This window comes from Gracilinanus agilis, chromosome 6, assembly GCF_016433145.1.
Source record: "Gracilinanus agilis isolate LMUSP501 chromosome 6, AgileGrace, whole genome shotgun sequence".
NCBI lineage: Eukaryota > Metazoa > Chordata > Mammalia > Didelphimorphia > Didelphidae > Gracilinanus > Gracilinanus agilis.
Genome location: NC_058135.1, coordinates 226,953,440 through 226,980,247, shown reverse-complemented (window position 1 = coordinate 226,980,247; position 26,808 = coordinate 226,953,440). Strand labels below are relative to the sequence as shown.

General features: G+C 46.3%; 1 protein-coding gene across 1 annotated transcript; it reads right to left on the bottom strand.

The window, feature by feature from the left end:
* Positions 1-22,681: 22,681 nt before the first annotated feature.
* LBX2 (ladybird homeobox 2) lies at positions 22,682-25,122 on the bottom strand. Its single transcript, XM_044681791.1, has 2 exons — positions 24,906-25,122; positions 22,682-23,076 (listed from the first exon to the last, which is right to left on the bottom strand). The coding sequence occupies exons 1-2, from the start codon at positions 25,120-25,122 to the stop codon at positions 22,682-22,684; spliced, it is 612 nt and encodes a 203-aa protein (XP_044537726.1).
* Between the last annotated feature and the right edge of the window lie 1,686 nt (positions 25,123-26,808).

Below are 26,808 nucleotides of genomic sequence, written 5' to 3'. Positions count from 1 at the left end.
AGCCGCAGCGAAGTCGGGCCCGAGGGGGGGGGGGGGGGCTGGAGTGAGGACAGGTTGGCCGCTGGCCTAGCAATCGACACCCAGTCAGAGGCAGGTCCAGCTCTTGTCAAAGACCCCACCGCACCCGCACCGCAACGGCCCCAGAGCCCACCCCGCCATATTCTCGGGGGTGGGTGGGGATGGGGGCCCAAGTGACCGCTCCAACCCCCACAGCCTTCACTTCACTCACGGCGACTGGGCCCCAAAGCTCCCGGAAGTTGATTAAAGAGGGCCACGTGACAGAGGGGACTCAACGGTCACGCGTCACGTGATCAGGTTCAGCGCCGACCTCCGCTGCCGGTTCTCTACCTCCCTGGGAATTCCCTCTGCCATGAACCAAAATGGCCACCCAGACGATACCCAGGCTCCTTTCTGCCTCCAATAAATATGGCCACCCAGGTATGCCGTGACCTCTGCCCTCTGCTCCGTTATCACGATTGCCGCCCCCGTCACGTGCCTCACTTGGTACTCTCCCAGCCCCCAACTAAGATGGCCACCCGGGTGCGCCGCTGCCGGGGCCCTTTGACGCTCCTGACTCGCTGAGCCTGCGCTTGCGCCTGCGTGCCCGAGGATGACGCTCTTGGTCTCGTCTCGCCCCATCCAGTCTTGGCCTGGGCTTTAGAAACAAGTGATTCCCTTGTTCTGCTTCCGGGGCATTAGAGGCGGAAGATGGCACTGGTTCGAAAGAGCGACGGGTGCTTGCATATTGCTGAGGGGGCACAAAGTGCAGTGGAGAGGGTAAACCAGATTGTGGAGGACTGATTTCCCTCTCCCCGCCGGCTCTCACATTGAAACCACCTTCTCCTACTCTGTTCTGTCTTCTGAATTATTTACCTCCCGTTTCCGCTTCCGAGCAGTGGGGGCGATGCCAGGAAAGGAGGGAGTTGGGGAAAAGGGGGGAAGGAAGGGTCCGATGGAGGGGGAGGAGTAACTTGGGGCGGGGGCGGGGCCTGGATGCTATGGGCTCTTCACTGTTTTCCCTCTCTCTCCCTTTCAGCCTGCCCCATCCAGGACAAGCCTCCGCCTTGGGATGCGGACCCTAGGTTCTGCCGAGAATTTGGGCCGGAGGATTATGCAGATGAGGTAGTTCCTCATAGTCCAAGATGCCCCGGATGGTCCTGGCCACATTGGTTTCCCACCCTGGGCCTTGGTTTCTTCATCTATTAAAAGAGGGCGTTGGATTAGTCTCCTCATAACTGCTCTGAGCCCCAGATCATCCAAAGCCTTCTTCCTCTGTTCCTTTGAAGATGATGTTATAGTGGTATTGGGAAGGCTTCCTAGAAGTATGACATTCAGTCTGGGCCCCAAGTGATGGATAGAATTTAGAATGGGAAAAGGCATAAAAACCAATTAGGACAGAGGCTGATAGGTAGCAAAGTGGATAGAGCATCAGGCCTGGAGTCTGGAGGGCCTGGGTTTAAAAAAGCCTCAGGCACTTACTAGTTGTGTGACCCTGAGCAAGTCACTTAACCCCCCCCCCCCCCAATTGCCTAGCCCTTACTCCTCTTCTGTTTTGGAACCAATATACAGTATTGATTCCAAAATGGAAGATAAAGATTTGTTTTTAAAAGGACCAATTTTTCTGTAAGTCTATAGAAGCAGCTATGGTCTCTGTATGAGGAACAGACTCATCTCTAAAGGAATAGTAGGGGATAGGGGCAGCTAGGTAGCCCAGTGGATAGAGAGCCAGGCCTGGAAACCAAGAGGTATTGGGTTCAAATTTGGCCTCACATACTTCCCTGGACAAGTCACTTAACCTCAATTGCCTAGCCATGGAACTGATGCTTAGTATCTATTCTAAGACAGGAGGACTTTTATGCCCCATCCCCATGTAGGTTTTTCAAGCCTGAGCTAGTCTAGCCACCACCACCCCCCAAGCCTACTCCACACATAGGTTTCCCAACCTTCAGCTTTTCTAGCTCCCTACCCCAGTTGGCTTCCATGTGGGCCCTAGCTTTTACTCTTCAAACAAGAAGTAGAATGGCAAGAAGCATGGCCCACATTGCCTATTTCAAACCATTTCTTTTGATTATCCTGCCTGAGACTTAGGGGAAAGATTGCCCAACCTCTGAACTATACCGATTAGGAGGGTCATCCACACTGTGCTCAGTGAAGAACTCAGATAAAATGAACTTAAATGGAACTTTTAAAAGAGTGGAGGTAAAATTAGTATGCCTCCTCATTCTCTACTGTTTTTGTGTGTTTTTTTAAGTGTATATTACTGTATTTAATTTTGTTGTTTTAAGTTCATATGTTAATCTGATCAATATTCTTTCTGTTACACTAAATCATTTTAAGCTAAGTTTTTGGCTATTAGAGAAATTCTGTTCATGATTTTCTTGAACTCCTTAATAGTTAACAAGTCTATTCTGATTAGTAAAAAAAAGGTTTTTAACCATACTGCTTGTAATTTGTCATTCGCTTATATTATTGTCTTTGCTAATTTCTTTAAGGTTTAAAAAATTTTTAAGCTTACATGATTCTTTACCTGTACCGTTTTCCCTATGATTTTACTGAACAACATACCATTATAAAAAGCCCATAAACATCTAACACAAAAATTTTTTTAAGTGGTAAAAGCCCATAAGTCTTATGTATCCTAGATTTGTCATCTCAACCATCAAGATCATGTTGCCTTAACAGTATTCTATCTTGACAATTATATACAATCTTGAAGAATATAAAGACAATAACTTAAATTGTAATTTTATAAGGCATCTTTAAAATTGACTTTAGGATTTTATAGTAACTTCTGAATGGATGGTAGGTTTTATATATATATATATATGTGTGTGTGTGTAAGAATGTTGTCTTAAAAAGGTAGAGAAAATAAATAGAAGTTTCCTACCCAAACTTTTTATATGTTACTCAGAAAGCCAAAAAGAGCTCCTGCATGCTTGATAATTTTAACTCTTTATTTTAATTTACTTTCCCATCAGAAGGACCTGGAATTCTTGGTTATATTTTAGACCCAAAAGGTTTTTTGTATCAGATTTTTTTCTAGGCTTTGCCTTTGTTTGGATGGAGACAGTAATAGATTTTGTTAAAAATATCTCAGCCAAGGTTGAATGATTTACTATACCTGTTGAATTTGTGACAAGTATACGTTTTTTAAACATCACAGCAAGTGGTTATAAAATGGGTTTGTCTGCTATTGTCTTTAAATTTGTTACTGTAATTTTGGTACGTTATTTAAATCTACTATTTTGTAAAAGCCATTTGCACTCACAGTAGTTCATGGCAAAGCTTACAAGAAAATGGATCTCATTTTCGGGTGAAAAACCTTTCACTGATTCCAAGCTTTATATATTTTTTATTTTTTAAAACATTCTTTTATTTTTTTCTTCCTTTGTATGTGCAATACAGTAGTTGAGTTTCTTTTTTCTCTCATTTTTGTACTTAAAAACATTGTATTTTTTCCTGAATTTTTAATTTTCTTATTGCCTTTATTTTTATTTTTAATAGAATAATTGACTTTTTTCCCTTTTTCTCATTTCTTGTACTTAAAGTACATATTATCAATATTAATCCTTTTTGATTTTATAGTAATATAAGTTTAATATATAAATATATAACTGCTATAATATTAATGCATACCCATAAAGCCTTAGACTATGGAAACCTGCCATGAATTGGTAAATATTATGGAACTGTGATTAATGTTTCTGTCTGATTCCAGGAGAAGGGAACACAAGAGCTACTATACAGTGCTAAGAAGCACAAGGTCAAGGAGACCACCCAGTCCCAATGGGATTGATGAGAAACTGCACAGTGCCTAGCAGCACAAGGTCCAAAAAGACCATACCAATCCAGGTAGGATTAACGCCAATTCTAAGGACTTGAACCTATTGTTTGGATTTGGAGTTTCAGCTGTTACATATTTTAGAGGTCAGACTTCCCTGAGCTTCAATCCTAGTCAAGTACCAAAGGCTATCATCCTGGCTCTCCCTATCCCTGAAAAAAAAAAAAAAAAGAAAAAAAAAGGCAAATCAGACCAGGGAAAGACACTTCCCTTTTCACACAAAAATCTGGTCCTTTTCCTTTTTCTTAAAAGTGTGGCAACTTTCTGTAGTCATGGCTACTAAAGAATAATTGCACAATTGCTTAAATCACTTTAATTGGGCCTTGATTCAAGGACCTGCTATAAGTTTACTTTTCCTTACATTTTTGCACATATCTTTGACATTTTGTATTTTGTCCATAAATTATTTTTTCTGTTTTTACTTTGGATTTTTTTGTTTTGTTTTAGGATTTCTTTGCACATCGACTCATACAACCCCATAACTCAGCCATGTATTCTTAGCTGATTTGGGTGTTAGCCTTTAACCTCTTTAGGGGAGGAATGTGTTGTTGATTCTCCTGGGGGGAGGGTATGTATGTTTTTTAATCAGAATGTATGTATTATAATCTATAATGTAAAGTTTAAATTCTTTTGAGAGTAATTTCAGGATAAGAAATTTGCCACCTCCCCAGAATCCAGACAACAAACCTGTTTGGAGAAGGCACCATGAAGATGTCTGCAGAAATCTACATTGCATCAAGAAGATCCAAAATGAACTTTGGGGAGCAGTTGATTGAATTATAGGGAGTTGAATGCATTTTGTTTTGAATTTACACTCTCATGCCAAAGGAGACTGCCCCCTAATTAGCTTTTTGTCAATTTGCCTAGCAATCATTGGATCATTGATTTTGTCCTCTTTTCTTTTATCCCCAAATTTCTGTAATCTATAAGTTAGTTATGTTATCATGTTCCTTTTGGGGAGACTAGTCTCCCCCCAAGAGGATCAGAGGTTGGGAATATGTTATTGAAATATTGAGGTCTTTGAACTACATTTCCCATGAGCTTCCTGGCTTACGTAGTAATGATGTATGTGGACCAGAGGTTAAAAATGAGTGGCTGGGCTTGCACTGTCTCTTTCCCGTCTGAAGCAGCATGGTGGCAGAGGTAATGGCGGGTCTTTCAAACAGCTTCATTTTTCTAATGGCTACCAATAAATCTTTTAAAACCATAATATTTTTAAATCTGTCCTATATCGGGTCAGCAACCTTTTTGGCCGTGAGAGCCATAAACGCCACATTTTTTAATTCTTTTTTTTTTTTTTTTTAAACCCTTGTACTTCGGTGTATTGTCTCATAGGTGGAAGAGTGGTAAGGGTGGGCAGTGGGGGTCAAGTGACTTGCCCAGGGTCACCCAGCTGGGAAGTGTCTGAGGCCGGATTTGAACCTAGGACCTCCCATCTCTAGGCCTGACTCTCACTCCACTGAGCTACCCAGCTGCCCCCAACGCCACATTTTTTAAAATGTAATTTCGTGAGAATCGGAAAGTGCTCACAGCGCGCGCTCCTGTAACAGCGCCTGAAAAAAAATTGACTATGGCTCCTGCAGAAAGAGCCATATCTGGCCCTCAAAAGAGCCAGATATGGCTTGAGAGCCATACGTTGCCGACCCCTGTTCTTTATTCATTTTATATCTTACATTGAATTGATCCTAATGTGAAGAGCCTTGAATTCTAGGATCAGGAGTTTTATCCTAAAAACATCAGGGTGTCACTGAAGATTTTAGAGGAGAGTGATAGGATTTCAAAGTGTTATTTAGGGAGACTAGTCCAATGACCTGTGTAAGATTGATGATGTGAGGTGATGAAAGTCTGTACTAGATTGAACAGTAGCTGTGGAGTTGGAAAAGCAGAGATGAATCTGAAACATTTCCAAGGAAGAATCAATAGAATTTGAGATCAGATTGGATATAAGAAGTTTAGTTACTTGTACTTTGGTTTACATTTGGAGGGGAGAGAGTTGGAGTAACTCAGTTTGCACAGTGGAAAGTGCTGGGCTTGGTATCAGTAAGATTTGGGTTCTAGTCTTGCCTAAGACAGTTAGCTGTATGGTCCTAGACAAGTCACTCAACCCCTCTCAGGAGGTGGTTCTCAGGGAGAAGAGCCCGTTTCCTCATCTCTAAGATGGGATTAATAATAGTACCTTCCCTTACAGCACTGTTGAGAGTCTAAAATGAAATAACATATATACAGCACTTTGCATACCTTAAAATTGCCATTTAAACGTTGTCGTTATGAAGCTATCTATAAGTGCTTAAGTGCCTACCATATATATGTAAAACACTGCTGAGCACTGATGCTACAGAAACCAAAGTGAAACAATCCTTGTCCCCTCAGGGAGCTTACATTCTTTCAGAGGAAACAACACAGACACATATAAAATATACAAAATGTGCAGAAAGCAAATATAAAGCAATTTCAGTGGGGAAACAATAGAAACTGGGGATCAGAAAAGGTCTAGAGAGAGTGGTACTTGAGTTGACTTCTGAAAGAAATGGTTAGTTCATTTCAATCTCTTGGAATGTGCGGGTAAAGTGAAGTATTAAAGGAGAATCTGGGAGGGAAAAATTAATTAGTTAAGAGATGACATCCTAAAAATCATTATTATACAGTGAGCTGGAGAGGGAAAGAGAAGCACCAGAGGTCCATGTTAAAGATAGACAGCATCAATCTGTAGTGGACCAGGCCAGTTTTATCTGTGCCTTCCTCTAGTAGTGAGCTGGATGAGGAGACTAAGATGTCAGTAATGGAGAGAATCCAAATGTGAGCTGTTCAAGTCAGAATTGGATGGTAGTGTTAGTGGTGCTGATGCCCCAAGAGTAACCCCAGTTCCTGAAATAGTGGACCAGATAAATTGGGAGGAGTTGAAACATAGAGATCCAATAAGGAAAGTAGGAACAATGACCACTGAGAAAGTGAGGGCTGGTAGAGGAACATATGTTAGCCATCCAGGAGTAAAGCAGGGAGGGACAAATCTGATGTTAAAAGGCAGGGCATGCCTTGACCTGGTGGAATGAATGATGATGGAAACAGTTAAAAGTTGCTCACATCAGGAAAAAAGAATTTAAAAAGTAGAAGTCAAATTCTTCAAGAAGGAGGGCCTGCCTACAGGGATCTGGCCCTGGTCCCTGGAGTCCTTGTGGAACAGCAGCATAAGAAAAAAAAAGAGTAGAGAGGTGACAAAATGTAAGAAAGTGTTTCTCAGAGTAGAATAGAACAATGCCCATGAGGAAAGACCATAGGGTGGGGAATCATAGTCCTGCTTCTGTTCTGCTTTTGATTCCAAAGAAACCCCTCTCAGGGTCAAGTTGAGGACAGAAGCCCTGGTGGATTATGTTACCTTTACCACCAGAAAGACAAGACCTACTGAAGAGCCAGGGGAAGTGATGTATTCATTCTTGCCCATTACTCCCTGAACTCTGGGCCCAGCATTTTGAAAAACAAAAATGGTATATCTCTTCTGATTGCTCTGTACCTTGTCAAAATCTCTCCTACCCCAAAGCCTCCAAAGCCCATTTTTCATCTTAAGAAATTAGAGTTAATATTTAATTGGGGGAGGAGAAGAGTAGCCAGATCCTTAACAGAGATAACAAATGACTTGCCTGCTGAATTCTAACTTCCTTGGCCCTCTGGCTGGGTCCCAGATCCCTTGTCCTCAAATCATTGTTTTATTAATGTTCTTCTAAACCAGCACCCACATTAGTTATTTTAAAGTTTATCTTAACAGTAATAGCTAGTGTTTGTAGCTCTTTAAGGTTTTCGAAGAACTTTGCAAGTATCCCATTTGCTCCTCACAACTACCTTGGGAGATGAGTACTATTATTATCCCCATTTTGCAGATGGGGAAGCTAAGGCAGACTCACACAGCTTGTGTCAGAGGCAAGATTTGAGTTCAGGACTTCCTGACCCCTAGAGTCCAGTGCTTTCTATTCACTGTCCTATATTTATGCCTTTTGCTCTATATCTATCCTTCAGTCAGTTTTGAATGATAATTCAGAATGTAGCATTGATTGGGAACAAGAGCCTTGACTAAAAAGGAATGGGAAAAGGAAGCAGATTGCCCTGCTCTGCTTCTACTCACTACCCAAAAGACTGATATTTGCCATATAGAAAAGCAAACATTTTCAAAGACCAGTTTCATACTTAACTGACTTGGTTGAAGGACTGAATTCCTAAGCCTCCAGTAACTACAGGTCATTCTGATAGTAGAGCCCAAGGGCAAGGGAGATTCCCAAACTGGGTTATAGCACTCTTCTAGCAGCTCATCCTAAAAGATGTCCTCACCAGAGATTTAGCCCAGGAACTATGTCCTGATTGTACCCCTCAATTCTTTGACCCCATAGTGTTGCCTGTTCTGAGAGGGAAATACTCCTTTCTCCCTACCACCCAGTGATTAGAAATATTTGAAAGTTGTAATATCTTCAGTTTCCTGCCCTCTCCCTTCCAGTGCTTCTCTCAAAGTTACCCTTTATTCCTCCTTTCCAGGACATAGTAGCTTTCCTTCGGAGGCTTAAGGCACACAACCCCCATGGGCAACACTGAATTCTGATGAATGGAAACAGTGGTTGGCTACAGCTGTGGCATTATGGTGAGTGAGTCCCAAGGAGCATAATAGGGGCTGGGACATGGGCAGGGAAATTAGTGGGGGACATTCTTAAGGAGATTGGGAAGCTGGGAGCTCTGTCCTTATCTCACCCTTGTCCATTTCCTTCTTCACAGACCTCAGCCTGGATGATTTCTATGATGATGATGAAGAAGAAGAGAGGGAAGGGGAGGAAGGAGCCAGGGGTAGGAGTAAGAATAAGAGTCAGAGTACTTTCTGTGGTCTCCAGAAGTCCTTTCTATGTCAGTCCTCTAGAACTTGGTCTAGTCCCAGCCCCCATGATCAGCCTTTTCCCATGGCCATCCTCCTGGCCCTCTTGGCCCCCATCCCTGCTCCAATTGGAGATGCCCCAGAAGTTGCTGCTGACTGAGGAGGTGAGACTCTAGGCTGAAAGCCTTTTTCCAAGTGCCATCTATTGCTCCCTATTCTCCATTAGTTAGACCTTGTATCCTTCCCACACTTTGTGCTCCTCTGTCTCCCCACCCCCAGGAAGCTAACCACTTGGCAGAAGAGCTCGTGGCTGAGGAGGAATGAGCAAAGCCACAAGCAGAAAAGAAATGGCTAAAGAAGAAGGTGGTTGGTGTTGTGAGGGTTTATTTAGCAATTAATTAAGTATTAAGGTTGGACCTAGCAGGAAGGGCTAGAGGATTCCAAGATGGAATGAAGGAGCAGGAAGTAGGGCTTATGTTCTGAGAGAGACTCCATTAGTGGTTGGGACATAACTGTTGCTAACCCTGGGAGATCTCAGAGTTAAGGAAAAACTGCATCCTGATTCCCTGGGATCCTGAGAGGTAAAGGCTTTCAGCAAGTGAACAAGACCTGCAGAGCTGCACCAAGTGGGGAAGTGGTTTGGGATCTGGTGGACAGCATTTCAAACTCACTCTCCCTACCTGGGTACCTTGGATCACCTTGGCTCTTGGCATCCTGACCATCCTTGGATTACTGTGAGACCCCAATTGCCCTTTAGCTGTGCTGACCAAACCTGGCTGGAACCAGGTTTGAAGGAGCCTTCCCTGTGATTCCAATACTGCTTCCTTGGGCCCTGCCTGGCTTAGGTCAATAAGATAGAGTAGTTAAGTCCTTCCCTGCCCCTGTGTTTTGCCCTTAGGTTTTCAAGTGTAGAATCCCCTATCCCATCTTTTATTTAGTTACCCACAATTAAACTCTATGAACTTTTACCTTGCCTTCTGGTTCCATAGACCCTGGCCTAGGGTGAGTTGGGTGTCCATTGGGCCAACTGCCATTCTTGTGTCTGATAAACAGTGAACCCTGGTCTCCCTATCCTGGTTGGTCCTGTCTCTCCTTCAACCCAGTGTGTACCCACACAAACCATTTAGGTTATATTTTAACATCCCTGGTGCCCTATCTTTACAGTTTGTCACACCCAGATGGCTGGGTAACAGAGAGACAGACAGGAAGTGTTCTCTTGGGGTGCTAGAGCCACACAGGAAGTCAGGGGCATTTGAACATTTTGTGATGGAGCTCAGTCATTGGTTGTGAGCTGAAAGTTCTTAACCAGTGGTGAGCTGCTCAGAGCTGCTCAGCCCCCACCCCAGGTCATTCATAAAATCTCTGTGGGAAGGCAAAATACTATTAGACCTGGAGTAGACCCAGAGAAAGGGATTTGTACCATTTTTTTGTGTGTTTTGTTCTCTGTTGTTTGTACTTAATTGTAATTGTACTTGTGATTGTTTTATTAGTTGTTATTAGTCAGTAATTGTGGCTAATAATAACACTGATTTTGTTTACAGCTAGTCGGTTTGGGCAATGATGGGAACATATGCCAATCCTGATCCTTACTGGTTATTTTGTGTATAAGTTAAGGTGGATGTTCTTCCATATTATGTATTGTTTTAAGATCATAGTGACCTGGTGTTTAAGGGATTCTGAAACTAAATGAATGTTATGGTTATTGCAAATCAAACTAAATAATTTGGAATCGTACATGCAGAATGGTGGTGTTTCTGGTCAACCTCTTGGTCCTCCTAATATGGTTTGGGCAATGATGGGAACATATGCCAATCCTGATCCTTAGTGGTTATTTTGTATATAAGTTAAGGTGGATGTTCTTCCATATTATGTATTGTTTTAAGATCATAGTGACCTGGTGTTTTAGGGATTCTGAAACTAAACAAATGTTATGGTTATTGCAAATCAAACTAAATAATTTGGAATCATACATGCAGAATGGTGGTGTTTCTAGTCAACCTCTTGGTCCTCCTAATACTGGCAATGTGGCTGTATTTTCACATGTAGGAAATTCTGGCAAAAGTGTTACATCTAAGACTGAGTTGGAACAGCAGGCACAAAGCAAGGGTGAAAAACCCATTACTCTTTTTCTCCTTCCAGACCTTCCTATTGTATGTGATTATGGGAGGGGAGGGGGCCCTCTGAGGAGGTGGGCAGGAGGAGGCAGGTAGAGAGGGAAAGTCAAGGAAGGGGCCCCTCTGCCCTCCAACCAGGCTTCTTGATATGGGGGGGAGAATAACCATGGGGAACTACTTGGAGGGGATCCCTCACCTGGTGGGTGAATTACAGTGACAGAAGGAGCAGAAATGACAGGAACGAATGGAACAAGAAAGTGGCAGAGGCAAGGTAAGTGTGGGGTTTGATGGACAGGATGAATGCTTGATGGGGAATGAGTGAAAAAGGATACAAGGAAGAGGGTTGCTGAGCACATGTAGCAGGGTAGAAGGGGCATGGGGTCAGTATTGAGCAAGAAGGGACAGGGGTGGGGAACATTGAGATTAAAACTTCAAGGTGGTTGGCCTACATGGAGGGACCAACACTGCTTCTAACCAGGTATAGAAGATGCTGCAGTGGCAGCAGGCCCACCAGCAGAGACAAGCAACTTTAACTCCAACCCCCAGAGTCCTAGTCAGGGGAGCAGCAATGAGAAAGTATATAATTGGAATTAGCTCACCAATTATTCATTCTTTACTTTAGCCCCCAGGAATAATATCACCCCACCCATCTTAGAATTAAGTGGGGAAGGGGGAGGTCTATGACTCACATGTGCTAGTAAGTGACAAATCAGAAACAAGTGACTGCCCCCTGGGTAGTCCAAAACAAAATTGAGACTGTCATTTTTCAGAGTAGAACTGGAGAGTGGATGCAAGAAGTGACAAAATGAACTGTCTTTTAAATATGATGGTAAGTTCCTGTGAGGAGGATTTTGCCTTTTTGAACCTGGCCTTGAAGGAGCTCTGGTGAGACCTCAGACAATTCCTTTTGAATTGTCACGTGGGTAAGTTAGGCTGACTCCCTTTCACTTTCCTTGGTGTTTCTGGAGGCTCTAGCCTCAAAAGAGGCCTCTCATCTTAGAGGAGGCCTCATGACTAGAAGCCTTGTTTAATTAACTTCTGTGCCGCCTTTGTTGGGGCCTCTGAAGCAAGCCTTTCCTGGTTCGGGTATCCAGACCAGGCCAGAGTAACTCTCTCGCTTTCTCTTACTCTTTTCCTACCTTCTCCCTTCCTAACTGTAAATAAACCACCATAAAAGTCATCCTGACTTGGGTCTTTTTTATTAGGAGTTGATATTTATTCAATTCCTTGGGGACCACACTAAAACGCTTAAATATCCAATCCATTCATAATTTGTTTCCCCTTTTACATTTTGGCTGACTGGAAGGTTGTGACTAGTGCCCTCAATCTTCCTAAATGTGATAATTAGATCAAATCTACACTGCCCATCTTTAGATTTAATCACCAAAGGTGAAAACATCTCCATTTTTGGGAGGTCTGTAACCCACATATGCTAGAGTGGACGACAATCAGAATCGACTGACTGCCCCCTAGGCAGTACTATGAGAATCATCTATTGTGATTGGACTAGGAGGAAGGCACAGGAAGTGACAGCATAAGTGACCCTTTTAAAAAGAGAGAGTGGAGTGAGTGAGGGGGTCTTCCGGAGAAGGAGCTCTTCTGGTTCTTGGAGGAGTGCCAGCTGGGACCCTGAGACCTTAGTGAGACTGCTTTTAAATCTCTCTTAGAACTACACGTGGTGAGTGAAGAAAGCTGACTCCTTTAACCTCCTCCCAGGAGGTACTAGCCTCCTGGAGGCTCCCTTGATTGGGAGAAGCCCTTGTGGCTAAACCCCTTGTTAATTGACTTTTAGGCTCTGGCTTGGCCTCTGGAGACCCACCAGAGTAAAGCCCAGACTTGAATATGGTCTCTTACTCTACCCTCTTTTCTCATTTCCCTACTTCTACTTTCTCTTATATTTTTGTAAACAAATCACTAAGATCATTTTGGGGATGGATAATTATTCAGTTCCCTGGCAACCTAACCTTTTAATATTTACACAATAAAAACTCCTTTTCACCCTTACATAAATTTTCTTGACTTTTCCTTTACTTTTGTTACTATCCCCAAGTCAGCCTTTTAACAGCTTGTTTTGGATCTACAATTCACATAAAGCTGCCAGATGGGTAAGATCAAACTTTTTTTTTTTATCCTTAAAATAAATTAGGAAGCAGCCATTTTTAATCTTAGTGGCAGGGCCCTGAGACCTCAGCCCAGGAGGCTGTTTCCAACCCCCCTCGCCTCGCCTCTGGGAACAAACAAGCCAAATAGCAGACCCTCACTTGGAGAGGAATTCTTTCAGTTGCCTTAGTGGTGACTAGTGGACTGCTTGGTCTCTTAACTAACCAAGTGCCACACACACCTGGAAAAAGCTTAGAAGCAGCTCTGCTCCACGCCCAAAGGCAGAAATTCCATCCTGAAGCAAAAAAAAATCTCCTCCCCCCAAAAAAAATTTTTTTGATGAAGGTACTGGACGTTGGCTTGTTAGTAGTTTCTTTAGGGAGAGTGCATTTTAAGCTGAAATTAACCAATTCTTAGCCTAGTTTTACTTCTGGGAGTCTACTTCCTTTTTCCAAGCCCCATATGTCTCTAGTTTTTTAAAGCTTAAGTGAGAAGCAAAAGCCTGGTGGAGCCAGCTAGAAAAAGTGGTGTTTTTGCCCAAAAGAGGGAAGCACTTGGGTTTAGCAGTTTTAGCCTGGGGGGGGGAGCTCTCTCAGACTTTTAAAATTAAACTTTTAAGCTGCAAAAAGTTTCAGCTGTATCTAGTTGCCTTTCCTAAACTTAGCCTCTGAAAGAAACTCAGTCTTCAGGCTAAAGGCTTTGTTTTCCGCCAGCCAGAAATTAAAATTGGATTAAGGCCTGAAGACAAAAGACCCGTAGCCCTAGTCAATAGCGCCATCTACTGACAAAAAACAAAATTACAAACACTAATAATTAAATTTAAACATAAGAAAACTATTCAAAATAATTTTTGATAGCATTTCCAATTGGCTTATACTCCCAGAGAGTATACCACAATGAATATACTTAGCACTGCTGTTCCTGGGTATAATTATAATAATAGGATGTGGAGTTTTTTATCTTTTTTTTTTTTTTTCTTTCAGGGACTTGAGAAATAACCTAAGTATGCTGGAGGTACAATTAGGAGATTTATCTCAGCTTCTCTATGAGGAACACACTTCAGGTAGACTGGACAATATTGAGAAGTTAGGGAAGCTAATGGCTTTCATGAAACAACTCTAAAAAACCCCAGAATAAGGGACAGCAGCAGACTTCTCTCTACATACCTCCTCATTATGAGTCTTTGTCCCACCCTGCCCTACAAAACTCTGTTCCTCCTCCCACTACTCCACTCATCCCTCCCCCAGTCCCGGCTACTGGCACACCCTCCACTCAACCTATTGCTCCTGCTACTGACACACCCCCTGTTCAACCCATCCCATACCCTATCCCTACTGTGGCTCCAACTCCAGCCTCTCCCAAATTCCTTCCCTCCCCAGTCCCTGATGCCTCCTATTCCTCCTCCCTTGCCCCAGCCCCAGCCCCAGCCCCTAACCCTTCCCTCCCTCCCCCACCTGCTCACTTCATTTCCCATCCTGCTCCTCCTATCTCTTATCCTTCTGACCCTTCCTGCCCCCAACCCCTTCCTCCCAGTTTACCTACTCCTCCCCCTCCCCTTACCTACCCCACGAATCACCAGACTGGGAGGCTAGAGGCAGGAACACAAAATGATGCAGCCCAACACTTATTTCCCTTAAAGGTAGTACCCACCTTCAATAAAAATGGGGAGTTGGTGCCTATAAGACACCATATACCCTTCGACCCCCAAGATTTAGCCAGATTCAGAGAAGATATGCCTACTTTTGAGTCAGTACCCATTTTAATTATGAGAAAATTGGAGAATATATTCCAAACTTATGACCACAATTGAAAATCTATTAGAAATATTTCTAACAAGAAGTGAGAAAAATAGAATCATATCTCTTGTCAATAAGAAGCAAGGTAGAGGAGCAATTAATTGGTGGGTCCAAAATCCTAAATGGAATTACAATTCAGACCTAGATTACACAAAACTATACTAGGGCAGAGAAGCATTATTGTCATCTATAAAAGCTTGCTCTGATATGCCTCAAAGCTGGTCAAAATTCAGGGAGACCAAACAAAATATTAAACTCCCTCCCAGTTTATGGACACACTTATTGAGATGGGCAACATATATAAGAGAGAGAGAGAGAGACTTTTACTTGACCAGAGAATGGGATTTTAGACAAATACGTAGACAGTTTAAGAATTGTAAAGTGGTCAAAGACTACTTTAAAACTGACTGCCCAAACTGGGACTCTATGGATCTTGAGGAATTGAGGAGGAGGATAGCATCTTATGTTTTTAAGGGCCATGCACAAAGACATGAGGAAAACAGTGACTCAGTAGAAGCTTTAAAAATAGAAAATAAAATGCTAAGAGAAAAACTGAAAAATCAGGGAGAGACCATAGCACCTATCCAAGAATTAACTATTGAAATCCCTTACCTGCCACTTCTGTGAGAAGAAGGGCCATACAATGATGAACTGTAGGAATTTGTTAAGAGTAATCAGAAATAATACCCAGTTGAAAGATAACTATAGGAATAATAACCATAACAATGATTCTAGGAATAGCAACTCTAGGAGTGATAAAAATGCTAGGAATAAAAATCAGGGGTACTCGTACCAAATGACTCCAAAACAGTATATCTTAAGTGGAGCTTGCCCCTGAACTACTCAGGGGACTAATGCCCCTGGGGGGGGGTTGCCCAAGGAAATGCCCAAGCATCTTTATGAAGGTGTGATGAGGGGGCAAGGGCCTTGGAATAAAAAAGGGAAACCTTTAATTTTCCAGACCCTGATATTTTTATGCCAATTATCCTCATACATTCCACACACACACATAGTAAGGAACCTCATGTAACCCTAAAAGTGGGAAATTCATATTACAATTGTTTATTAGACACTGGAGCTTCAAGATCAGTCCTGGTGAGTAAACCACATGAAAACTGTAACTATTGGCTCTCTAAATGTAGTAGGTGTATCAGGAACACCTCAAAAGGTCCCAAAACTCTCCTTGTATAGTAAGCATGGAACTCCTAACTGTAGAACATTCCTTTCTTTTAATGCCTGGATCCTCCACAAGTTTTCTGGGAAGGGATCTATTATATAAACTTAAAGCCACAATAATTTGTGCTCCAGACAGCTCTATGTCATTAGAATTACCTGAGGAATCTTTAAATTTGCTCCCTGTACTTCTCTCAGAGAGCCAGGATGTGAAAGAGCTTCCCACCTTTGAAATCCCAGATATCCCTAAGTTTCTCTGGGCCACATCTTCTGATGTAGGCCTACTTAAATCAGCTGTTCCTGTTAAGATTAAAACAACTCAGTACCCCTTATCAAAAGAAGCTGTTGAGGGAATCACCCCAGTAATAAATTCATTAATTGAGCAAGGAATAATAATTCCATGTAAATCAGAATATAATACATCTATTTTACCTGTTAAAAAGCCAAAAATAGGCCCAGCTGGAAAAGCCCAATATCAATTTGTTCAAGATTTAAGGGCTGTAAACAATCATGTCATAAAAAAGACATACTGTGGTTTCCAACCCAAACAATAATTTCCTCTATTCCCAGTACAATCACTTACTTTACAGTAGTGGACTTGTGCTCCACATTTTTCTCAATTCCTATTCATGAAGATTCCAGACATATATTTGCTTTAACTTGGAAAAATTCCCATTGGACCTAGACTGCCCCAGGGGTACATGGAAAGTGCCACCCTTTTTGCACAAATTTTGAGCCAAGATACAGATAATATAAAATTTAAAAACAGTAAGTTAATTAAATATGTGGGTGATTTGCTCTTGGCCTCACCAGATGCCAAAACATGTCAAGAAGATAGTAAACATCTTTTAGAATTACATGAAAGAGGTCATAAGATCTCAAAGGGAAAGGCTCAGTGGTGTCTCCCAAAAGTAGAATATTTAGGTTTCATTTGAACTGCTGGTGCCAGTTCTATTTCTCCTAAGCGAATTGAAAGTATTCAAAAATTGAGCTCTCCTACCACTGAGAGCTCCCTCTTCTTCCTCATTTCCCACTATCCAAATCCCATCTCACATACAGAGGTACTTTTTGCCTTGGCAAGCCACTTCATATGATCCTACTCCATTCCTCCATCTCCAGTAGATTTCTCCCTTTCTCATTTATCTTCAATCTTTCCTTGTCTACTGACTGCTTCCCTACTGGCTACAGACATGTCCATTTCTCCTTCTTCCTCAAAAAACCCTGACTTGATCCATCCATCCCTACTAATTATCATTTCATCTCTTCCCTTTTGTGGCTAAACTCCTAGAAAAAGCTATCTGCAATAGGTGCTTCTACTTCCCTTACTTTCACTCTCATAACTCTCAGAAATCAAGCTTCTGATCTCAATCAGTAGACCAGAACTCTCTCCAAAGTTACTAATGATCTCTTATTTGCCAAACCTAATGACCTTTTCTTAGTCATCATCCATCTTGACCTCCTTTTTTTTTTTTAAACCCTTAACTTCTGTGTATTGGCTCCTAGGTGGAAGAGTGGTAAGGGTGGGCAATGGGGGTCAAGTGACTTGCCCAGGGTCACACAGCTGGGAAGTGTCTGAGGTCAGATTTGAACCTAGGACCTTCTGTCTCTAGGCCTGACTCTCAATCCACTGAGCTACCCAGCTGCCCCCAATGACCTCCTCTTCTTGATACTCTCCTCTCCAGGTTTTCAAGACACCACTGTCTCCTGGTTCTCCTCCTAACTATCTGACTGCTCCTCAGTCTCCTTTGCTGGATCTTCATCCAGGTCATGCCAGCTAACAGTGGGGATCCCCCAAGGCTCTATCCTGGACCCTCTTCTCTTCTTCCTCTATACTTTTCCATCAGCTCCCATGGATTGTTATCATCTCTATGCTAATGATTCTCAAATCTGCTTATCCAGCCCCAACTTCTCTGCTGACTAGTCTTGTATCTTATCTCCAACTACCTATTGGACATCTTGAACCGGATGTCCTGTAGACATCTCAAACACAACATGCCCAACACTGAACTCAGTTGTTTCCCCAGGCCCTCCCCTCTTTCAAACTTCCCTGTTCCTGTCCAGAGCATCAGCATCCTCCCAGTTCCCCCAGGTTCATATTTTAGGTGTTGTCCTCATCCTCATCTCCTCTCTTTCTGGGTCACTCTTCCCCTTTCTTTGCCCAATCTGTTGCCAAGGCCTATTGATTTTACCATTGCAATATCTCTCAAATACCCTAGGACACGATGGCAAACTCACGGAAGACTGGTGGCACCAAAACAATTGCACTACCACCTCCGAATAAGGCTGTGTTATCGGAATCCACAGCTCTTAAGGGACTCAGCAAAGTGGTTAAATATACTCTTGGAGAAGAAGTTGCAATAGTTCTTAACTTTTTGTTCACATCGCTTCCTGCCCTTTACGAACTCGATGGCAGACCAATAAATTTATCAAGCAAACCAAGGGGTGTTCCCAAAACATCTGGGCAAGAAATGCCCTGAACTCCTGACAACATGGTCATTACAGAACAAGAGAAAATGTTATCCTTAAATTAACCCTTGGATTATTATATCATGTTATTCGAAAGCCACAAGGAAATCCTATGGCACAAATCACAAAACGATTTAATGCAATGTATACAACTGTTATAAAAAGCCTTCAAACTCCTCCAGTTGACATAGATCCTCTCCTAAACATGAAAGAAGCATCCAAATGGCTCTTTCTGAGAAGGGCTAGTAGAGTCATTATTAAATCATTATTTGAATTACAGAATCATGAATCTACAAAAGAAACTGGAAAGGCTTTAATAAGACAAGTCAAGCTGATTGCCAAATATGCTCAGATGACTCCATATGTCTTTATGAAAGGCTTTATTGATAAAGGACTCTCAAGAGGTGCCATGCTGCCTAGAGTTGCAACTGAGATGGGTTCATTCCTAAATGCCGAAAAACAGCTGATAGCACAACACGCTGTGGATAATTTCCCGTATATAAAAGCCCTGAAGCTCCTGGGCCATGAAGCACTGGCACCGGTTAAATATCTGAACCTGTGCAAAGTTGCAAAAGCTCAGAAAAGGAAAAAAGAGATCTCTTTCAGGGATTATAGGTTAACCGTAGAATCACTATCCAACTTAATGGATAAAGAAGTAGAAGATGCTGTGTCTCAACCTCCCCTGAAACAACACAGTCTTGCACCAGCATGAAGAAGCAATTATGACAGTCTATAGTGTCACAAAAGAAGAAATCCTTGCATACTCAAGCCGAAGAGATTCTCTGAGCTCTACAGAGGCAGCATTTACACCAAGCTCATAGAGATCCTATCAGGAAGGGCATCCACAGACCATTAATAATAAAAAAAAAATTTTTTTTTAATCAAATACCCCACCTTCTCTCCCTGGCAGAGACCCTCATTACCTCATACCTGAAAAATTGATGCAAGTCTCTCCCTGCTCCAGGCTGTCCTCCACCTAGCTATCCAAGCAATTTTCCTAAAGGTAAGCTCTTACCGTGTCAGTTCTGTTATTCTAATGGCGAAAGTATAAAATCTTTTGTCATTCAGGGCTATCATTCTTAACCTGTTCCCCACCCCCTCAACTCCCAGTGTTCTTAAAAGCTTACCACCAGCACCCCCTTCCCCCTTTCTCCTACAATTGGGAGTGAAAAACCAGCCTCCTTGATGTTCCTTGAACAAGACATGCCATGTCATCTGAGCATTTTCACTAGCTGTCTCCCTCGCCTAGAATGCTCTCTCTCTCTCTCTGCATTCCTGCCTCCTGACTTCCCTGGCTTCCTTCATGTCCTATCCTCGATAGAGTCCCACCTTTTACGGGAAGCTTTTCCCTGTCCCCCTGAATTCTAGTGCCTTCCCTCTGTTAATTATTTCCACTTATTCCTGTATATAACTTGTTTGTACAGAGTGGTTTGCACATTGTCTCCCTTGTTAGACTATGAGCTCCTTAAGGGCAGGTCCTTTGTCTCCTCCTGTATCCTCAGTGCTTAGCATAGTGCTTGGCAAATAGTAGGTGCTTAATGTTTATCGACTGTAGAGACACCGATTCTTCATTGCTCTTACCCTGCCTTGGCTTCAAGACCCTTACAACATCCAGCCTGCCAAGTCCCAAAGGTTACCTCATTCTCCCAGCTCTTACTTCCCTCTCCTCCTATGAAGGAGGAACCCAACTTAAACTGACCTCTTTAAGGAAGTCTTCTCTGGCCACCAGGCCAGCACAGATCTCTTTCTTAACTCCCGGAAGCCAGCCTTTGTGAACTATGCATTTATGGGCGACTATTACAACTTTTATAGGAGGTCCTTCCTCACGTTTTTATTTGTAAAGCCCTCGCCTTCTGCCTTCCTATCGATTCTAAGACAAGAATGACAGGGATTAGGCCATCGGGGTTAAGTCCCACAGCCAGGTCGCACTGTGTAGGGGGCCAGCTCTCTATCGGTGCAATTGAGCTGCTCCGCCCCTCCCCCCCTCATTTTAGAAAGAGGGAAAGAGGACTACGGGGTGATGGGATCTGGAGCTATCGCCCAGAAAAGCTGCCAAGTTAGTATTTGAAGCTAGGTGCCCTGACTCCGACCTGGGGCTGCTTTTGTTCTCTTCATTCACTTTCTTCTGGGGATGGAACCCACGGAGGATCATGGGTCTACCCCAAACCCCTCATTTTACCCATGAGGAAATGGGCCTAACAGAACCTCAGTCCGCTAGAGCAGAAGGGAGTACGGGCTAAGGTGTTTATTGGGGGAGATTTTGCATAGTCGAGAGAAAGGCCAAGTGTATGGCAGTGAGTGAGTGGGAGAAACCTTACCTGGCCTAGAGTCGGTGGGTAGTCACAGCTTTTCCCCTCCCCCTTTTCCTTTCTCTCCGGTCCTGGAACTCCCGGCAGCCCCTCCCCCTCGGCGTTTGATGTGCAGACAGGCCCGAGGGAGGGGTAGGGGCGGGGGCGGGTAATTAATCACAAGTTAAAGGAATTAAACTCAGCGGCGGATGTCAGCAGCCAGCGGCGGCTCGGTCACCCGGGAAATTACCGAGGGGGGGAAGGGTACAGCCACTCCACCGTGTGGGGGTGGGGCAATCTTCCCAAGTCTCCCCCTCCCGCACGCTCGCGCGCGCTCCTATGTAGGGGATAGAGGTGGGGGTGGGAAGCAATCTGGGCTCTCCAAGGGACTGTCTTTGTGTTGACCATGTTACGGTATGTGTCCTTACGTGTTCTTGCGTTGCCGTGTGTGACCGTGCAGCTGTCTGGGTTATGTGTGATGCGCAATGGAGCACGTTGTTCCGCGTCACTGTGGGGGTCGCGTGGTTATTGTGTTACAACAGCGTGGGTTATTTTCTGTCCACTGTGGTTGTCTATGTGTGTTGTGTGTCCCACGTTGCTGACTGCAGGGCTCCAGCTATACGCGTGACCGAAGAACGTCGCCGCATGCGTTCCCCTCGGGTAGCCATAGTGCCCCCCAGAGGCCCTTTTAATGCGCTACGGCCTCTATGGTTGGCCCAGAGGGACTGCCGGTTTGTCCATCGCGGAGTGCGTAGCCAGGGGCGGGGTGTGTGGCCCCCTACACCGTGAAGTTTCGCCCTTTCCTCTGACCTCTCGGCAGTTTCTGCGCAGCCCACGGGGGTCTGGCTGGGGTCCAGGGCAGAGTCAGGGCCATCCTAATAAACTCTTTTGGGGGCCGCGCGCGAGGAGGGAGCCGTGTTTGTAGAAAGGAAGTCAGAGAAATGCCCTCGAGGACCCAGACCTCCTATCCTATAAGGTGAGGGGGAGAAGAAGCTCCAGTCCGAGTCAGCTCCGTAACAAGAAAAACTGAGTGGGGGTAAAGGTGATGGGGAACGGACTCCCCCACCCCCCATTTCAGGCCTGCAATTCGTGAGTACCCAGAGGTGGCCGAACTCACACACAAACTCCAGGCATCTGGGCCTGCCGGGTCCTCTCCTCTAGCAAGAGAGAAAAGTCGAAATGCCCCTTCGAATCGTCTTTATTCACACTGCGGGGGTGGAAGAGAGGCAGGCCGCTACAGGCTGCGGGATACCTATCCTAGGCAGAAAAGATCTGGTTGGCCCAGGCTCGCTGTCCATCTCCTGAGCAACTGACATTGCTGGGAGAAGTCTCCGGGCAGAGGACCGGATTAGGACATAACCACAGAAAACAAAAGGTGCCCAAGAAAGGGAGGGAGGGTACTGGATAGGCTAAGTCTATAGCGGCCAGAGGGCACTAGGTTTCAGGAGGGAGAGGCACCGCAGCCTGGAGCCAGAAGGGTTTCCTCAGCCTGGAAGAGTGGGGATTGGGGAGACCAGGCAGTATAGAATCTATCTGGGTTCTAGGTTACGGAAAACGAGGGTGAATGGATAACACAGAGCCAGGGAGGCGGTTGGAATAAGGAGCAGCACTCTCTGAGAAGCCTTAGGCTTTCCAGAGAAGTGAGGAACCCGGGATATTCCAGGAACAAGAGTGGGAAGTAAAGAAACTAGCTCGGTAGATGTGTCTGCGATCCCTCCCTCCCTGGGACTGGAAAAAGGGGAGCGGGAAGGCCTTTGAGCAGTGATCGAGAGCCTGGAAAAATGGAGAGTGGCAGGATGGACTGTGCCATCTTGCCCCACACCCTCACTGTAGGATTAAATGGTGGAGTAATCGGATGACCCCAAAGAATGGAGGATTGGGTAGTAGAGGCTAGGAGTGGGGGACCACGAATGGAAGAGGAACAGTGTGGGGAAAACTGGGCAATGAAAGTCTCAGGGACCTAAACTGTTTGAGCTAGCGCAGTGGGTAAACGTGGGTCTCAAAAGAGTCTAACATCGGGCTAGCCCTCAGGTTGCTGGCAAGGGGCCAGCCTTTCTTCAATCGTCCACTTGGATCTCCTCATCTGAAAGCTCCTGCCTAGGTTCAGGGCTGGGTTCTGGCTGAACCGGAGGACTAGAGCCTGATTCTGGCAGAGACAGGCTCAACCGGCGAAGAGCTGCGGGCGGCAGCGAACGCAAGGAGGCTACGTCCGCCTTCATCTCCTCCACGTCTCTCTTGAGCTTGGCCCGGCGATTTTGGAACCAAGTGATGACTTGGGCATTGGCCAGGCCCAGCCGAGCTGCCAGCCCGTCCCGCTCAGCTGGAGCCAGGTACTTCTGGAAGACGAAGCGCCTCTCCAGTTCCAGCACCTGCTGCGCGGTGAACGCTGTACGGGACTTCCGACGCCTTCGGGTCACAGGCTTGGGGCTCAGCGGGCTCAGTGCCTCCCGACCTGCAGTAACAGGAAGGAGCAGCGGTGTGATCAAGTCTAGGCCAGGACCTCCCGGAGAGCAGACAGGTCGGCCTTGCAGCACTCTTCGGACAAGCGGAGTGGAGTGAACTTCGGACCTTGTCCGCATCGACAAGGCTGACCCTGGCTCAGAATCTGGAAGCTCTCTGGGTCCCAAGGGGTGAGCCGAGCTTTAACTCGGGAAAGGGGGGTGGTGATCTATGAATTCCCTGAGGCAAGGTCCGAGCTTAGGCCGGGAGGCTAATGCGAGGTCCTGGCGGGGGGAAGGGAGGGAAAGGGTCGAGAGTATTCACTGGAAAGACTTGTTGATGGTTTGATTGATTGGGACCATACCAAGGTGTCTGCGATGACTGAGACGAAGGTCAGAAGGGTGTAGAACTAGAACTGAGGGTCTGAGGCAGGGTTAGGGTTAGAATTAGAGTGGGAGGCACAAAGAGGAAGGGAGCTGGGAGAAAGGAGATGGGAAGAACAGACAAGGCAACAAGGAAATGGGGAGCAGGCTTTTGGAGGTCCAGACGGTTTTGAAAAGGAAGTTTTGTAGGATAGAGATGAGTGAGAGAGAAGTGAAGAACTGGATGATGGGACTGCCCTGGGCTTCCAAGCCAGGTGAGTGAAAAGAGACCAGGGATCTAACCCTATGGCCTTCCCCCAGGCCTGGGAGCTCCTCTGAGGACCTCGGTGCCTTTCCCAGGCCCCCCTTATTATCCCAATGGTTTGGCTCACACCTTTCCCGTGCCCCTCCTCCACCTCCGGGTAGCCAAACGGGTCTCTGCAGGGGCCGGAGCGGTGGAGACACAAACACAGCGGGGGAGGAATGAGCCTGAAGTCTCTGAACCCTACAGGCCTGGGAAGAGGCGAAGGCGGATCCCAAACTGGGTTAGATCTCCTGCTCTTGCTCTTTCTTCCTCTTCTGTCTCGATCTGTCCCTTTGTCTTTCTCAGCCCTACAGGATCTCTATTATCTCTGCCGCAGTACACAGATTAACAGGAGCAGTGAGTCCCCCCATATGATTGTTCCTCCCTAGGTTCAGTGTGGTTGCGATTGTGTGGTTGTGTGTGTTGTGTGCGTGTATGCGCTCGTGTCCATATGGGCGCCAGGGCATTTTCCAAGGGTCGGAACTGTCCAGAGGGAAGCGCAGTTAGGGCAGGCTTTGGTGGGACCGAGTCCGGGCCGAAGAAGTAAGGACGGAATAAGACCTGATGGGGACCTGGCCAGATCCCTGGAACACAGGGGAGAGGAAAAAGCGACCCTAGGCAATTCGAGGCCAGCTCACCCAGGAGGAGGCTCTTCGCGGCCCACGTTTTCGATGGAGCCGGACTGGAGAAGGGGAGGGTGTTGGAAGAGGGGGTGAACCAATTAAAGGGGAGGCAGTGAATGAAAGAGGAGGCTCAATAAGGCGGAGGAAAGAGGAGAGCCAGGGGGGAGAAAAGAACAGATCCAGGAAAGGAATCAGGGGAGAAAGGAACTCCAGGGAAAGAGAGAAAAGGGGGTGAGGATCGAGGGGAAAGTAGAGGAGGTCAGGAGAGAAGGAGATACCAGGGGAAAGAGAAAGGAGGGAAAAGGGGGAAGGAGGGAAGAGAAAGGAGGTCTAGAAAAAAGGGGAATCGGGAGGAAAATTTGGGGGAAGAAGAAGGGATTTGGGAATGGACAGAGAGGAAACGGTGTAGAAAAAAGGAGAAAGTAGGAGCTGTAGGAGAAGGTTGTAGCAGGGAGGCGCAGTAACAAGCAAAGCAGTTTAAGAACCCCAACCAAGCCCCCTCCCGCCTGCCGTCCCTCTAACTGTAACCCCAGCTAAGCATCTGACCGCGTACCTTCGGCCGCTTGCAAGACACTGCCGTCGAGCCTGCGGAACGTCTTACTGGCCAGCTCTTCTAGGGCGCAGAGAGGCGAAGTAGGGCCCCGGGCCGGCACTGGGGCTGGGGCTGGGGTCGGACGGGTTGATGGGCCCAGGATGTCAGCTATGCTGAAGGGCGTCAGCGGCTTATTGGAGGCGGCGGGCGGCGGCCCGGGCTCCTGGGCTGAGGTCATGTCGGGGGCCCCGGGCCAAGGGGTCCCCGCTGCCGGGGCCGCCAGCTCCGCGCCTCCGCTTCTTCCTCCTCCTCCCCCACCTCCTCCGCTCCTCGGCTCATGCTCTGGGCCCCGGGCCCCGGGACCGCCCCTCACCGCCCCCCGGGGCCCCGATCTAAGCCCAGAAGACGGTGCTGGGCAAGCCTGGAGCAGCTTCTTTCCCTTACTCGGGCCTGCCGGCAGAGCCTTAGCCCTGCCTTAAAGGACTGCGGGGCCGGAGGCGGCAACTGGGTGGGTGGGGGGGCGGAGCTTGCGGCGGCCCCCTAGCTCCGGGGCCCGTCTCCTTCCTCCAGACCCACCCCCACGTCAAGGATCCCCCAACTCATCTGATCGTCCACCCGCCTCAGGCTGGGGCCCAGGTGACCCTGACGCGGGCTGAGGAAGTGACCTAGTCCAAGCACCCTTCGGCGACGCCACGGGATGGGACACTGCACTACCCCCAAAGCACCCCTTCCACAGCCCTCCTCTGATTCCTGTTCTCCTGTGGCCACTGCCTAGGGCCTAGCGGCTCTTTTCTCCTTTCCAGCCAGCTTCCTTACTCTTCCAGCCCTCACCCCTGTCCCTTAATCCCCAGACCCAGTCCCCCCTACCGTGCCCCTCACCGCTGTCCAGCCTGGGCCCCAGATCCGTAATGGGAGCAGCCTCTCTGGCCCATAAAACTGCGGGCGATAAAAGGGTTTTTCCTTCCGCGGCCTCAAGGGCTTTTAAAAGTTCCCAGCGCAGAAGTTGGGGGGGGGGGGCGTTGAAACCAGCTGTGAAGGAAGAGGGGGCTGGATCCAGCTGTGACTAGACCTAGGGGGCAGCTGCATCTGCCACCCTCCCTGCCTCTGGTTCTAGCTCCCCTTCTCTGTGCACTCAACTCTACTAAATCTACCTTCCTCTCCAGCTCCACTGAGAGAATGGGTCCATAAGGCGATGGGAATGACTGGGCTGGGAGTGATTGGGAATGAGGGGGTAGGGAGTAGGGGCACTGTTCAGGCCCAATAGATCCGCCATGGCTGGGCCCAGCAAACAGAGGAGGTCCGAGGCTCCACCACCTGGCCAGTAGGGAGCACTCCTTCTCAGACCCTGGGAACAGAGATTGCTCAGGGCTGGCTGAGCCAAGGGTGGGGGTTGGGGGTGAAGGGCTGAACCTAATGGAGGAGGCAGGTGAGGGGAACCCATGGACATTCTGCCTATTCAATCCTCTTCCTTTGGTACTGTCCCATTTCTTTCAGTTCCACTCTTCACTGCTTGGGCCCCAGGCCCAGTACTCCTCCCCATCCCCAAGCCCTGTCGGTTCTACCTCTTCTTTCTTCTTGTTTTCTATCCCTTCCTTTCCTGTTATTCTGATCCCATTTCCCAGACATGTAATACCCCTCTCCTCTTCCCCCAATCCCAACTTTCAGAACTGGCTCCCTGGGGCTCTGGAGGCTGCACACTAGACTTCCCAAGGTTCTGACTTCTGTTCTAGACTGTCTCAAGACCTGGGACTCAGTATCTATCCCATCTCACAAAACAATTACAGGACCAACTTGGAGACCCCCCCAAAATGGGACAAGTAGTCGGAGGATGAAGTGGTGGGTTGGGTGCTAGAAGAGGACCCTCGAAGAGTCTGTCCACACCCCCCCCCAGATTTGAAACCCAGTGCTACAAAGGGGCAGGGAC